This window comes from Microcaecilia unicolor, chromosome 5 (genome assembly GCF_901765095.1).
Source record: "Microcaecilia unicolor chromosome 5, aMicUni1.1, whole genome shotgun sequence".
In the NCBI taxonomy this organism is placed as follows: Eukaryota; Metazoa; Chordata; class Amphibia; order Gymnophiona; family Siphonopidae; genus Microcaecilia; species Microcaecilia unicolor.
The window spans coordinates 37394631-37411083 of NC_044035.1; the positions used below are offsets into that span (position 1 = coordinate 37394631).

General features: G+C 43.7%; 1 protein-coding gene across 3 annotated transcripts in view; it reads right to left on the minus strand.

Annotated features, from left to right (window-relative positions):
• SLK (STE20 like kinase) overlaps nucleotides 1–16453 on the minus strand; it is a 322672-nt gene that overhangs the window by 35095 nt on the left and 271124 nt on the right. For 2 of the 3 annotated variants that reach the window (XM_030202789.1, XM_030202788.1), the window contains one exon: nucleotides 10711–10835. In XM_030202789.1, coding sequence (XP_030058649.1) covers nucleotides 10711–10835 — 125 coding nt within the window. Of the gene's footprint in view, nucleotides 1–10710; nucleotides 10836–16453 lie in introns of those variants that run through there. The other variant, XM_030202790.1, reaches the window with a different exon arrangement.

Genomic DNA, 16453 nt, shown 5'->3' on the forward strand with positions numbered 1-16453 from the left:
CTTCCTACTACCGTGAGGGCGGGCGGGACTCAGTGTGGGAAGGCCCGACAACATCGAGGAGATTTTTACTAGCAGGGAGGGCAGACATGAGGGGGTTCTCGAATGGAAGGAGGGGAGGGGGCTCTCAGATGGGAGAAGGGGGCTGGAACTGGGGTCTGAGAAGGGGCCATATGGGAAAATGGGGGCCATGCCTGGGGCTGGTGGGAAAATGGGGCATGCATGGTTCAGGTGGGAGAATGGTTCTGGGGCTGAAAAGGGGGGCCCTAATACAAGGTATGTGGATGAAGGGGGCTGGAACTGGGGGCTGAAAAGGAGGGTAGGTGGGACCAGACTTCGCGCCTTCTATCTCGCTGCACCCTACGCCTGGAATAAACTTCCTGAGCCCCTACGTCTTGCCCCATCCTTGGCCACCTTTAAATCTAGACTGAAAACCCACCTCTTTAACATTGCTTTTGACTCGTAACCACTTGTAACCACTCGCCTCCACCTACCCTCCTCTCTTCCTTCCCGTTCACATTAATTGATTTGATTTGCTTACTTTATTTATTTTTTGTCTATTAGATTGTAAGCTCTTTGAGCAGGGACTGTCTTTCTTCTATGTTTGTACAGCGCTGCGTATGCCTTGTAGCGCTATAGAAATGCTAAATAGTAGTAGTAGTAGTAATAAGGGGGCTAGTACTGGGACTGGAGGCTAAAAAGGGGCAGGGGCTGAAACTGTGGGGACTGGGGGGCTGAAAAGGTGACAGGGAGAAGTGGCTGGGGCTGAAGCTTGGGACTGGTGAGAGAAATGGGCTGGGGTTGAAACTGGGGGCTGAAAAGGGGACAGGGAGAAGTGGTTGGGGGCTGAAGCTTGGGACTGATGGGAGAAAAGGACTGGGGCTGAAATGGGGGACTGGTGGGATAGTGGGGCTGGAACTGGGGGCTGAAAAAAGGGGCAGATCCTGGATGGAAGGGGGAGCGAGAGGGAGGACAGACCCTGGATGGATGGGAGAGGGAGGGCAAATGGTGGACTGAAGGGGCAGAGAGAAAGGGCAGACACTGGATGGAAGGGATAGAAAGGGCAGACAGTGAATGGAAGGGGGAGAGAGAGAGGGCAGACAGGGGCAGATGGTGGATGGAAAAGGCAGAGATAGAGGGCAGATGTGGATGGAAGGGGCAGGGAGAGAGGGCAGACATTGGATGGAGGGGACAGCCGAGACGGCAGACACTGGATGGCAGAGAGAGACCGAAGACAGATGCTGGATGGAAGGAAGACAGTGAAAAGAAGATGAGGAAAGCAGAAACCAAAGACAACAAACTGTAAATAAAATATATATTTTTATTTTTTTGCTTTAGGATAAAGTAGTATTGTAGCTGTGTTAATAAATGTTTATAATAGAACATGTAAACAAGGTAATCTTTTTATTGGACTAATTTTAATACATTTTGGCTAACGTTCGGAGAACAAAACCCCCTTCCTCAGGTCAGGATAGGATACTGTAACAGTACTATACTATATTGACCTCAGGAAGGAATTTTTGGCCTCTGAAAGCTAAATAGCAAGGCATACCACAAAGACCAACAAATATGAACCCAATACAAATATCCAGAACTGTCTTACAATTTTTTGCTTGTAAAATACTAAAATGTTTTATCATGATCATGTTTACTTGTTAAACTACTATTACGTTCTATCATTATCATGTTACCCAAAATCCTTCTATAATGCTAAATGTATCTTAAAAGATTCCTATATGCTTCCACTATTCATGATGTATTGTAAGCCACATTGAGCCTGCAAAGAGGTGGGAAAATGTGGGATACAAATGCAATAAATAAATAAATAAATAAATAAATAAATAAATGTATTAGTCCAATAAAATGGTATTTTATTTTCTATATTTGTTTTATTTCTATTTGTTAATTTGTAAAGTGGTGATTCAAGGTCAGAAACTGAGCCAGGAAAGACATTTCATTGTTACACCCAAGGTGGAAATACGAGTAGAGATATCAAAGGCATCAAAAGGCCTGCCTTGCTAGATATTTACACTATAAAAGGGGAAAGAAAAGAAAACAACTCCATAATAGAAAATATTATAGAAAAAAAAGAATAGTAATTTTGTGTAATTACAAATAATAGTAATTACAAACCAAATGAATAAATGCTCGAAAATAAATATCTATCAATGTATGATAGTGAGGCATCAGACATGCACTGTAAATTAGCTATAGGACCTCCTATAGCGCACAGCTATTTCAGATCCAAGACCTTCAGGTGTGATCCTCAATCATTTGCCTCCATTGTGCCAAAAAATGTAATAAACAGACATCTACAGCCTTGAACACCACTTCAATGTGATTATAAATTTTTGGTAATGAACCAGAGTGACTACTTATCTGCTCATGCAGAGCATAGCACTGTCAAAACCTTAGCAAAACCCGACGCCCACACTCAACGGATGGCATTTTGGTCCACCCGACCTGCTTCCGTGGAAATCGCATACAGTTACTAAAATGCTAAATTTCACTGTTGAAAAAATGCCATGGCTTGAGCCATGTCTCTCTAAGATTTTTTTTGCCAGTGAAATTTAATGTTTTAGCGACTGTATATGATCTAGAACCTCAAAAAGCTCTGAATGAGGTTCCTTCTCTGTCTCTAATTTTGAAAGGCTTGGATATCTAACAGACCAAGCCAAAAAAGGATATACATTCTGGATGAGACTTAGATTTCAAACAGTGAAGGGTCAGATGGGATGCCATAGAATGCTCAGCTGACAGATCCTGTTGGTCCTAATCTCTCTCCAAGGAGAGGTCCGAGTCTGACTCTTGAAAGTACTCCTCCTGAGTGTCCCCAGGTCTTTGTACTTTTTGAAAGAGTGAAAATTTGATTCACTTCTACCTGTTCTAAACCATTCAAGATTTTATAGACCTCAATCATATCCCCCCCTTCAGCCGTCTCTTCTCAGTTGAAGAGCCCTAACCTCTTTAGCCATTCCTCATATGGGAGGAGTTCCATCCCCTTTATCATTTTGGTCACTCTTCTTTGAACCTTTTCTAATTCCACTATATCTTTTTTGAGATAGGGTGACCAGAATTTAGCGCAGTACTCAAGGTGAGGTCACACCATGGAGAGATACAGACGTCTAAATACTGGCATCGTAAATTAGGCACACTTAGGCGTGCTTCTGTATCAACATGCATAAAATCCAGGAACGCCCCTAACCATGCCCCAAAATTGGCATGTGCGATAGGATTTAGGCGCAATCCGTTATAGAATCGGAGATGCACCTAAATCCTAATTATTGCCAATTAGTGCTAACTGATTATCTCCCAATTATCAGCGATGATTAGCTTGTAGTTCAATTAAGTTGTGCGCACACTTTATAGATCACGCTAAGGTGTGTCTTTAATTGGCGCCAATTTTTCAGACACAATATAGAATTTGGCCCATAGTTCATAAATGATATACTAGGTAACATGCAAGTTAATTAATCCAGGAATTCATAAACCACTGATAAACTGTGAAAAAAAAAGTAAAAAAAAAAATCTTAAGAAACTGCATGTAATTATGTTGATGTCTAGTAGATTTCGGGAGAGAGTTCCATCATTTAGTGCCCTGATAAGTGAAGTTTGCTGAAAGAACCGATATGTAGACAACATTTTTACAATTTGGAAAGTGGAGTCTTAGGTATCCCTGGCACCAAGGAAAGTATTACACAGGGGAAGTTCACGAAGATGGTGCATGTAATCTGGGACCAAGCCAAGTAAAATTTGGAAGATGAAAACACAACGTTTGAAGGTGACCCTATATTTGATGGGGAGCTAATGCAACTTCATTAATAAAGGTGAGGGTCTTTCGAAGCGTGAGACTCTATAAAGAAATTGAGATGCTGTATTTTGTGCTGTTTGGAGCCTTTTCAGGATCTGCTCCTTGCAACCTGCGTAGATAATGTTACAATAGTACATTTGTGACAAAACAAGGAACTGTACAAGGAGTCTTAGGATCTCAGAAGGAAAATATGACCTGACTCGCTTCAACTTCCAGAAGGTTAAAAAATATTTTGCTATTACTGAAGGTACATGAGATTCTAATATTAGCTGTCGACTGTCACACAGAGAATTTTTATTGTGGCTTCCAAAGGGTAAGGGGTTTGATCTATTATGAAATTATTATAAGGAGTGTTATCATAGGGACTGGTTATTGCCAGGAATTTGTTTTTGTCTCTGTTTAGTTTCAATCTGAATTTAGAGGCCCAGGATACCATCTGAGCAAGTCCCAATTTAATTGAGTTTAAAATTTATGAATGCTGTTTTTTAAAGGATTACAGATAAAAGTATGAAACACTGCAGCCTCAAGTCTATTACCCAACAGAGCCATCATAACATTAAACAATATTGGGGAGAGTGATATGAAACTTACCATTTTTAGATGGTAAGATCTAGCTTTTAAAAAGCCTTGGAACTACTGGAGAACTTTTCCGCTTAAACCAAAGTGATCCACTACATCAAACACACTAGACATATCAAAATGCATCAATATAACCTTTATACCCAAGCTAATTTCTTTCCTTAAGTTAGATATTAATGTGGTTAGGACGGTTTCAGTGCTCTAACAGGGTCTGGGATTTTTGGAGAAGGGAGTTGGGCTGAGACTATACCTTCCATGACCTTGGTCAATAGGGGAATAGATGCTACTACTGACCAGTAGTGGGTGACATCACTTGTTGAGGCCAATGGATTCTTAGGAATAGGAGCTAATGAAATGGATCCTTTATTCTCTGGGAATAAAGAATAAACCATAAGTCAACAAAAAGGATATATTTGCTTTGAGGAGTGCAACTTGGACAGGCATCTAACGTACAATGTGAGGAGTATTTTAATAAGAATGATCTGTTTCCTGAGAGGGTAATATGAAGAAGGACCAAATTCTATCAGCTATTATTCCTCCATATGAGTTTGTTGATGCACCAAAATTGACTACAGCATTAACATTAAGATTCAGGATACAGTTTCTAATCTTCAGTATTTTTTTTATTGAAGTGGCAAGCTGTTCAGCAGTGGGGGCAGCCTCGTTGGCTTTAGATATAGCATTGGTGAGTAAATTGCTAGGAAGTTAGGAAGTCATAAGGACTTTTTGTATTAGTGTCATTTTGTGTTATCTAAATATAGATTGATGTCATCCACTAGCAAAACATTAGCAAATTTAACACAGATGTTAGAAATAAACTCTGAGAAATCAAACTCTGTAGACTGCCAGTTTCCAGGTGGACAATAGAAAAGAGTGAGGCAAATAGAACCACAATGAAAGATCACTTATTTTGCAAGCAATAATTTCAAGATGTGGGGAGTTAAGGTAGGAGATTAATTCAACTTTGAAAAAGGATGTATAAATGATAGCTATTCATTCACCTCTTTTCTTAGTTCTAGTTTGGTGGACAAAGCAAAATAGCATAACCATTTGGCAAAATTTACCTGTAGTTACATTGGTATAGTAAAATCTTAAGCTGCATAAATTGCTAACTTAAGTTTATGCTGAATGATATGTTCTGTACAGAAGACAAAGCAATTGTTTCATTCAGAGTGCAAGGTGCAGGGAGGTTGATAGACTCTGGGGCTAATTTTCGAAAGTGAAACATTTTTAAAAAGTGGCATAAATTAGTCTCCAGTGCTGGCTTCCCATAAAAATGTTCACAGAAGGCGGAGCCAGAGCTGGAACTCAAAAGAAGGTAAAGGCTGCACTGGAAATTAGCCACTGAATCAGAACACGGTTAGAGATGGTAAAATGTCCTGCACTGATCAGACAGGCAGTTCCTCCAGCACTGGCTTCCCGTTCATTGTAGACAATACGCTGAAACCTTTTGCCCAGTGTGTGGCCAAAAAAGCAAACAGGATGCTAAAAATTATTAAGAAAGGGATGGAAAATAAGACCAAGAATATTATAATGCCTCTGAACTGCTCCATGGTGAGACCTCACCTTGAGCATTGTGTTCTGGTCAATTTATCACAAAAAAGATATAACGGAATTAGAAAAGTTTCAAAGGAGGCAAGCAAAATGATTGAGGGGATGGAACTCCTCTCTTATGAGGAAAGGCTAAAGAGGTTAGGGCTCTTCAGCTTGGAAAAGAAATGGCTGAGGGGGGATATCATTGAGGTCTACAAAATCCTGAGTGGTGTAGAACAGGTAAAAGTGAATCGATTTTTCACTCTTTCAGAAAGTACAAAAATCAGGGGACACTCAATGAAATTACATAGAAATACTTTTAAAACAAATAGGAGGGTATGCCAGCAGGGGTTAGAGCTCCTCATAGCTTGATATTTTAGTTTACTACCTCCCCTGTAATTTGGCATTTGTTGAAGTCATTCACGAGGTATAGTGTTTCTGCTTTGATAGTGATTAAGAAAAAACCTCAGTTAACTTGCTCTACAATGCAGCACAGAGAACATCAGAGAAACAACAGAGAAAATGCCGAGCTGCAAGCAGGAACTTCCTAAGATGGCACCTCATCATTCAGAATGCGGAGGAGGATCTAAGCTCAGAGGATAAATCCCTGGTTATGAGAACAGATAATAGCAGCATTCACCAATGGATGATGGAGATAAAAAGGGATTTACAATTGGTTAGAAAAGATATACGATTGGCAGTGTCGGACCTCAAACAAGACATCCATGCGCTCGGAAAGCATTAAACAGAGTTGGAACAGCGCTTGGCGCAGTGTGAAGAGAAGATGGAGGAGGATCTTCAGTCCTCATTTGATTCTCATTCTATAGATACCAGAGCTACATAAGTATTGCCATACTGGGACAGACCAAAGGTCCATCAAGCCTAGCATCCTGTTTCCAACAGTGGCCAATCCAGATCACAAATACCTGGCAAGATACCAAAAAAGTACAAAGCATTTTATACTGCTTATCACAGAAATAGTGGATTTTCCCCAAGTCCAATTTAATTATGGTCTATGAACGTTTCCTTTTTTTAAACTCTGCTAAGCTTTACCACATTCTCTGGCATCGAATTCCAGAGTCTAATTCACTCAAGAAAAATTCTCTCCGATTAGTTTTAAATTTACTACTTTGTAACTTCATCGCATGCCCCCTATTTTTGGAAAGTGTAAACAAACACTTCACATCTACCCGTTCTATTCCACTCATTTTATAGGCCTCTATCATATCTCCCCTCAGCCACCTTTTCTCCAAGCTGAAGAGCCCTAGCTGCTTTAGCTTTTCCTCATAGGGAAGTCGTCCCATCCTATTCATCATTTTTGTCGCCCTTCTCTGTACCTTTTCTAATTCCACTATATCTTTTTTGAGATATGGTGACCAAAATTGAACACAATATTCGAGCTGCGGTCACACCATGGAGCGATACAAAAACATTATAAGGTCCTCATTTTTGTTTTCCATTCCTTTCCTAATAATAGCTAACATTCTATTTGCTTTCTTAGCCACAGCAGCACACTGAGCAGAAGGTTTCAATGTATCATCAACGACGACACCTAGATCCCTTTCTTGGTTGCTGACTCCTAACGTGGAACCTTGCATGACGTAGCTATAATTCGGGTTCCTGTTTCCCACATGCATCACTTTGCACTTGCTCACATTAAATGTCATCTGCCATTTAGATGCCCAGTCTCCCAGTCTTGTAAGGTCCACTTGTAATTTTTCACAGTCCTCTCGCGATTTAACAACTTTGAATAACTTTGTGTAGTCAGCAAATTTAATTACCTCACTAGTTACTCCCATCTCTAGATCATTTATAAATATGTTAAAAAGCAGATGTCCCAGTACAGATCCCTGGGGAACCCCACTAACTACCCTTTCTCCATTGAGAATACTGACCATTTAACCCTACTCTCTGTTTTCTATCTTTTAACCAGTTTTTAATCCACAATAGAACACTACCTCCTATCCCATGACTTTCCAATTTGCTCTGGAGTCTTTCATGAGGTACTTTGTCAAACGCCTTCTGAAAATCCAGATACACAATAAATCAACCGGCTCACCTTTATCCACATGTTTGTTTACCCCTTCAGAGAAATGTAACAGATCGGTGAGGCAAGATTTCCCTGCACTAAATCCATGTTGGCTTTGTCTCATTAATACATGCTTTTGAATATGCTCTGTAATTTTGTTGTTTATAATAGTCTCTGCCTGGTACTGATGTCAGGCTCACCGGTCTATAATTTCCCGGATCTCCTCTGGAACCTTTTTTAAAAATCAGCGTTACATTGGCCACCCTCCAATCTTCCAGTACCACGCTCGATTTTAAAGATAAATTACATATTACTAAGAATAGCTCCGCACGTTCATTTTTCAATTCTATCAGTACTCTGGGATGGATACCATCCTGTCCAGGAGAGTTGCTACTCTTCAATTTGTCAAGCTGACCCATTACATCCTCCAGGCTTATAGAGAATCCATTCAGTTTTTCCAACTCGTCAGCTTTGAATAGCATTTCTGGCACTGGTATCTCTCCTAAATCTTCCTCGGTGAAGACCGAAGCAAAGAATTCATTTAATCTCTCCGCTATGGCTTTGTCTTCCCTGATCCCCCTTTTACACCTCGGTCATCTAGTGTTCCAACCGATTCTTTTGCTGGCTGCCTGCTTTTAATATACCTAAAAAAATTTTTTTTACTATATGTTTTTGCTTCCAACACAATCTTTTTTTCAAAGTCCCTCTTTGCCTTTCTAGGCAGCGCTTTGTATTTGACTTGACATTCCCTATGCTGTTTCTTACTATTTTCAGTTGGGTCCTTCCTCCATTTTCTGAAGGATTTTCTTTCAGCTCTAATACCTTCCTTCACCTCACTTTTAAACCATGCCGGCTGTCGTTTGGTCTTCCTTTCTCCTTTTTTAATATGCGGAATATATTTAGCCTCTAGATCTAGAGGTTTGCTACCCATACTGCAGGCACTGGTATACAAGGTTCTCCAGATGATACTCTTTTTTTTCCTCTTCTATAGGGGCATTCAATGTCCTACTTTCCTGAGGGTTATTTATGGCTTTGAGGCCTTTTTAACCAATCACCAGCTCTTGGAAAGTCATCCCATGATCTAAGAAACCGAAGTGCTCAAGTTGGCACTATCCACACAGCCACTCATTTAGCTCCAGGATGCGAGCTTCTCTCATTCAACCTGCTTCACCCTCTGACCCAAAGCCATAAATCTCATTTGATATGTTCAGTAGGATACCTAGCAGTATCACTCGTGCTAACATGGATAAGCAACGTAAGAGAGTGTCAGTAGACTTGATAAGTCTAGGCAGTCTTTCCACATCACCATGAATCTTTGCACCAGGCAGACAGTACACCTCCCTGGTCATGTCTGGTCAGCAGATAGGTGCCCCAGTACCCCTCAGAAGTGAATTTCCAATCACCACTACTTTTCACTTCTTATTGGTCACTTGTCCAGTGGTGTTGGGAGCTTTCATTGTTGTTTCCTCCTGTTTTTGAGATGTTTCTGGTTCTTTTGCCTCCAGGGCTGCAAATCAATTCTTCAGTTCAACAGAAGATAGAGTTGGAGGGTTGATCTTGCAAGATCTGGTGACCTGAGTCCAGCTGTGCTCTGTATGCTCAAGATCTTTTCTCCCTTTTCTGAAGTCCCCAATATTTGAACATGCATCTGTGATGAATTTCTGGTTGTCATAGATGTTTCTTAGTCTTGTCACCTCTTGATTATCCTTCCAATACTGCCACAGAAGGGCCAGATCTCTATAATGGATACATAACAGTATGACTTTGTTCCCTTTTGAAGTGAGTGCAAGGGAGCAGCCTGTAGTAAGTTGATGAATAAGTTTAAGGGAAAGAGAAGGTAAATTAGTATCCTTTTATTAGTGGTATATAGAGAGTAACAAACTAGTGGATATCTTAACAGAGATCCTTTTAATCTAAAGCAGGAAAGGGTCCCTATATCAAGCAGAAGGCTGGAGAGTTACTGCAATCAAGAATGATTTACTTGATAATGCTGACACTTCCTAAATAGTTTGCCTAAATACACTTTATCACCAACAGTTAATTCTATCCAAATTACAGCTGTAATTTGGATAGAATCTGTTGGTGATAAAACAGTGAATTGTTGGTAATAAAGTGTATTTAGGCAAACTATTTAGGAAGTGTCAACATAATCAAATATCTGTAGAATGTGTTAGCTGTGAAACCTATCTCCAAACCACTTAACTACACAGCTGTTTGGGCTGAGGGGTTGACAAGGATTAGAGGAAAAAATGCCCCAAAACACAGCTCAAAAAGATTAGCCAGATATGAGGAGAGAGAATGCCAAAAAATGTCTTACCTCTGTGAGGTTTCACCACAAGGGCAGAAATCAACAGACTATGTGCTGGCCCTTAACTTCCTATTACGGGAGGTTTAGCCACACCTATGCTCTTGCCCTCCGCCCACCAAACCAGGTAGGTGGAGGGCAAGAGCAATTCAGAAACACCTTAAAAGAATTAAAAGCTCTAATATCAGAAATTTAGTGCCCAGGTGAACAATTAATAGACAAGTTGTAGAAACTCAACAGAAATGCCTTAAAAGCACAGCCTGTACAGTATTTTATTTTTATATCATCTAGAAATCAGAGAGTAGAAAAGGCTTAAAAACCGTGGGAATCTGAATTAGATTCAGCCTTACATCCCATTATAGAAACATAGGCTTAAACAGAGAGGTAAAAATGATAGTCTCTTTAGGCAGATCTGAACAACCTATATAAAAATACAATATTGGTTATAATGCTAACCTTTTCATGCCGTTTAAGTAGCTGATGCCTCTGCATGAAGTACTGATCTTTGAGTTGTTGCTTAACCAGCTGGTGTTTTTCCTGCAAATGACGTTCTTCCAACTCCCAGATTGCAGCTTCTCGAGCTGTAATAGATAAGAATGATCCAAAATTTCAGTTTACCATCACTAGGCAATTACAGTACAAGAAATTCACCATCAACAAAATCTAAAATATCCTTTGGGATTTAAGGACTATAGTTGCCTAGTAGTTAACTGACTACAATCCAAATTACTTAAACAATGAAAGAGTACAAAAGTAAACCACTGCTGCTCCACAGGAGGCCCAACTATGAGATCTACCTTCTGCCTCCTGGATCATTTGCAGTATCTTCCAGTTTCACCATTTTTATTAGGTCATTTTAATGTTCATAGCTAGGGAACAGGCAAAATTACCACCATTAAACACAGTGCTTATTATTCCTATTTCCTTTTCTCATCTTACTACTGCATGGACTTACTGATTAGAAATAAGGTCTGCAGAGGGACAGGAGGAATCAGTAGTGACCAAGGGGACAGGAAGCACAGTGTTTTCAATGTCCCTGTCCATTGCCGCTCCCTCAGTCCCACTACTCACATGCTTGTAATGGTTTTGTCATGGGAGAGCATGTCTATACAGGTGAAAAAAAAACCCCACCCCAACCAAAACCAGAGGTAGGAGAAAAGACAGGTAATGAAAGGTTAAGAAGTTGGGGGACTGATGAAGGATATGTGGTAAAGAGAGGTAGAATAGCACAGCATTAGTTCTTATATACCCGAAAAGGTTCAATGCAGATCACAAAAGAGGCTGGACAATTATTGCAAAAATTACAAGACTAATTTCATAGAAACAGTGGTGAACCTAGCTACTTTTTATAACATTTTTGAAATAAAAAGGTTTTCAGCTGTTTCCTGAACATCCTATAATTGGAAATACATCTAAGTTGGACAGATAGCGATGTTACTAACCTGTAGCAGGTGTTCTCCAAGGACAGCAGGCTGATTGTTATCACTACTGGGTGACGTCTGACGGCAGCCCCAGGTTCGGAAGATCTTCCTAGCAACAAGTTTTGCTAGCCCCCACGTGGACATGCGCACTGCGCATGTGCGACCGTCTTCCCGCCCGTAGTGCGAGCGTGCTCCTCAGTCAGATAGAATGCAAAAGACAAGGGAAGACACAACTCCAAAGGGGAGGAGGGCGGATTTGTGAGAACAATCAGCCTGCTGTCCTCGGAGAATACCTGCTACAGGTTAGTAACCTCGCTTTCTCCGAGGACAAGCAGGCTGCTTGTTCTCACTACTGGGGTATCCCTAGCCCCTGGCTCACTCAAAACAACAAACATTGGTCAATTGGGCCTCGCAACGGCGAGGACATAACTGAGATTGACCTAACAGTAACAACTAATTGAGAGTGCAGCCTGGAACAGAACAAAAAAAACGGCCTAGGGGGGTGGAGTTGTATTCTAATCCCCAAACAGATTCTGTAGCACCGACTGCCCGAACTGACTGTCGCGTCAGGTATCCTGCTGGAGGCAGTAATGAGATGTGAATATGTGGACAGAAGACCACGTCACAGCCTTGCAAATCTCTTCAACAGTGGCTGACTTCAAGTGGTCCACTGACGCCGCCATGGCTCTAACACTATGAGCCGTGACATGATCCTCAAGAGTCAGCAAAGCTTGGGCGTAAGTGAAGGAAATGCAATCTGCTAGCCAATTTGAGATGGTGCGTTTTCTGACAGCCACTCCCCTTCTGTTGGGATCAAAAGAAACAAACGTTTGGGCAGACTGTCTTTGGGGGCGTGTCCACTCCAGATAGAAGGCCAATGCTCGCTTGCAGTCCAATGTGTGCAACTGACGTTCAGCAGGGCGGGTATGGGGACGGGGAAAAAATGTTGGCAAGACAATTGACTGGTTCAGATGAAACTCCGACACCACCTTTGGCAAGAACTTAGGGTGAGTGCGGAGGACTACTCTGTTATGATGAAATTTAGTATATGGAGCATAAGCTACTAAGGCTTGAAGCTCACTGACACTGCGAGCTGAAGTGACTGCCACCAAGAAAATGACCTTCCAGGTCAAGTACTTCAGATGGCAGGAATTCAGTGGCTCAAAAGGAGGTTTCATCAGCTGGGTGAGAACGACATTGAGATCCTATGACACTGGTGGAGGTTTGACAGGGGGCCTTGACAAAAGCAAACCTCTCATGAAGCGAACAACTAAAGGCTGCCCCGAGATAGGCTTACCCTCTACACGATAATGAAAAGCACTAATTGCGCTAAGGTGAACTCTTACAGAGGTGGTCTTAAGACCAGACTCAGACAAGTGTAGAAGGTATTCAAGCAGGGACTGTGTAGGACAGGTACGAGGGTCTAGGGCCTTGCTGTCACACCAGATGGCAAACCTCTTCCATTTGAACGAATAACACCTCTTCGTGGAATCTTTCCTGGAAGCCAGCAGTACTCGGGAGACACCCTCGGAGAGACCCAAGGAGGCAAAGTCTACGCTCTCAACATCCAGGCCATGAAAGCCAGGGACTGGAGGTTGGGATGCAGAAGCGTCCCCTCGTTCTGAGTGATGAGGGTTGGAAAACACTCCAATCTCCACGGGTCTTCGGAGGACAACTCCAGAAGAAGGGGAAACCAGATCTGACGGGGCCAAAAGGGAGTGATTAGAATCATGGTTCCACGATCCTGCTTGAGTTTCAGCAAAGTCTTCCCTACCAAGGGTATGGGAGGATACGCATACTCCCCCAATACAGGAGAAAAGCATCTGACGCTAGTCTGCCGTGGGCCTGAAGTCTGAAACAGAACTGAGGGACCTTGCGATTGGTCTGAGTGGCAAAAAGATCCACCAAGGGGGTGCCCCACGCTTGGAAGATCTTGTGGACCACTCTCGAGTTGAGAGACCACTCGTGAGGTAACATTATCCTGCTCAACCTGTCGGCCAGACTGTTGTTTACGCCTGCCAGGTACGTAGCTTGGAGAAACATGCCATGATGGCGAGCCCAAAGCCATATCCTGATGGCTTCCTGACACAGGGGGCGAGATCCGGTGCCCACCTGCTTGTTGATGTAATACATGGCAACCTGATTGTCTGAATTTGAATAATTTGATTGGACAGCCGATCTCTGAAAGCCTTTAGCGCGTTCCAGACTGCTCGCAACTCCAGGAGATTGATCTGAAAACCTGTTTCCTGGAGGGACCAACGTCCTTGGGTGTGGAGTCCATTGACATGAGCTCCCCACCCCAGGAGAGATGCATCCGTTGTCAGCACTTTCTGCGGCTGAGGAGTTTGAAAGGGACGTCCCAGGGTCAAATTGGAGTGAATTGTCCACCAAAACAGGGATTTGAGAAAACATGTGGACAGCTAATCACGTCTTCTAGATCCCCGGCAGCTTGACATCACTGGGAAGTTAGGGTCCATTGAGCTGATCTCATGTGAAGACGGGCCATGGGCGTTACATGAACTGTGGAGGCCATGTGGCCCAGCAATCTCAACATCTGCCGAGCTGTGATCTGCTGAGACACTCGTACCCAGGAGACAAGGGACAAGAGGTTACCTGTCCTCGCCTCGGGAAGGTAGGCATGAGCCGTCTGAGAGTCGAGCAGAGCTCCTATGAATTCTAGCCTCTGAGCTGGGAGAAGATGGGACTTTGGGTAATTTATCACAAACCCTAGTAGCTCCAGGAGTTGAACAGTCATCTGCTTTGACTGTAGAGCTCCTGCCTCCGAGGTGTTCTTCACCAGCCATTTGTCGAGATAAGGAAACACATGCACTCCCAGTCTGCGCACAGACGCCGCTACGACTGCCAGGCATTTCGTGAACACCCTGGGTGCAGAGGCGAGACCAAAGGGTAGTACACAGTACTGAAAATAACGTGTTCCCAGACGGAATCGAAGATACTGCCTGTGAACTGGCAGTATCGGGATGTGAGTGTAAGCATCCTTTAAGTCCAGAGAGTATAGCCAATCGTTTTTCTGAATCATGGGAAGAAGGGTGCACAGGGAAAGCATCCTGAACTTTTCTCGGACCAGATATTTGTTCAGGGCCCTTAGGTCTAGGATGGGACGCATCCCCCTTGTTTTCTTTTCCACAAGGAAGTCCCTGGAATAGAATCCCAGCCCTTCTTGCCCCAGTGGCACAGGCTCGACCGCATTGGTGCTGAGAAGGGCAGAGAGTTCCTCTGCAAATACCTGCTTGTACTGGAAGCTGAAAGACTGAGCTCCGGGAGGACAATTTGGAGGTTTTGAGACCAAATTAAGGGAGTATCCTTGCCGGATTATTTGGAGAACACACTGGTCGGAGGTTACAAGAGGCCACCTTTGGTGAAAAAATTTTAACCTCCCTTCTACCAGCAGATTGTCCGGCACGGACACTTTTATCTCTGCTATGCTCGCCCGGAGCCAGTCAAAAGCCCGTCCCTTGCTTTTGCTGGGGAGCTGCAGGGGCCTGTGGAGGCGCACGCTGTTGACGAGAACGAGCGCGCTGGGGTTTAGCCTGAGCAGGCTGGCGGACAGGTGGATTGTACCTGCGCTTATTATAAGCGTAGGGAGCATTCCTCCTGCCCCCATAAAAACGTCTACCTGCTGAGGTAGATGCTGAAGGCGCCCGGTGGGAGAGTTTGTCGAAGGCGGTGTCCCGCTGGTGGAGATGCTCCACCACCTGTTTGACCTTCTCGCCAAAAATGTTATCCCCCCCGGCAAGGGGCATCTGCTTTCCGCTGCTGGACTCTATTCTCCAGGTCAGAGGCACGCAGGAATAAGAGTCTGCACATCACTATACCCTGAGCAGCGGCTCTGGATGCAACATCAAAAGTGTCGTAAGCACCCCTGGACATGAATTTGCGACACGTCTTCAGCTGCCTGACCACCTCCTGAAAAGGCTTGGCCTGCTCCGCCGGGAGCTTATCGACCAAGTCCGTCAGCTGCTGCACATTGTTCCGCAAGTGGATGCTCGTGTAAAGCTGGTATGATTGGATCTTGGACACGAGCATAGCAGAATGGTAGGCCTTCCTCCCAAAAGAGCCCAGAGTCCTAGAGTCCCGCCCCGGGGGCACCGAGGTGTACTCTCTAGTACTCTTGACTTTCTTGAGAGCCAGATCCACAACTCCAGAGTCATGAGGCAACTGGGTTTTCATCAACTCCCCATGGATCCGATACTGGGACTCAATCTTCTTGGGAATGTGGGGATTAGTTAAGGGTTTCGTCCAGTTTGCCATAAATGTCTGCTTTAGGACAATATGAAGGGGAACAGTGGACGACTCCTTAGGTGGCGAAGGATAGTCCAGGACCTCGAACATCTCAGCCCTGGGCTCATCCTCAGTAACCACCGGGAAGGGAATAGCCGTAGACATTTCCCGGACAAATGACGAGAAAGACAGACTCTCAGGAGGAGAAAGCTTTCTCTCTGGCGAAGGAATGGGATCAGAAGGAAGACCGCAAGACTCCTCGTCAGAGAAATATCTTGGGTCTTCCTCTTCCTTCCACGAGGCCTCACCCTCGGTATCGGACACAAGGTCCTGAAATTCAGTCCGAAGCCGAGCCAGTCTCGACACCGAGGCACTAGGCCCTTGATGGCGGTACCGAGAAGAAGACTCCCGCGCCACAGGTGACAGAGCTCCCTCCAGCGATGTCAGCGGGGAGTCAACTTGGGTGGCTGCAGACGCAAGTGGTACCGGAGTCACAGACCGCACCACGGGCGGGAAGCCAACCACCGCATCTCATG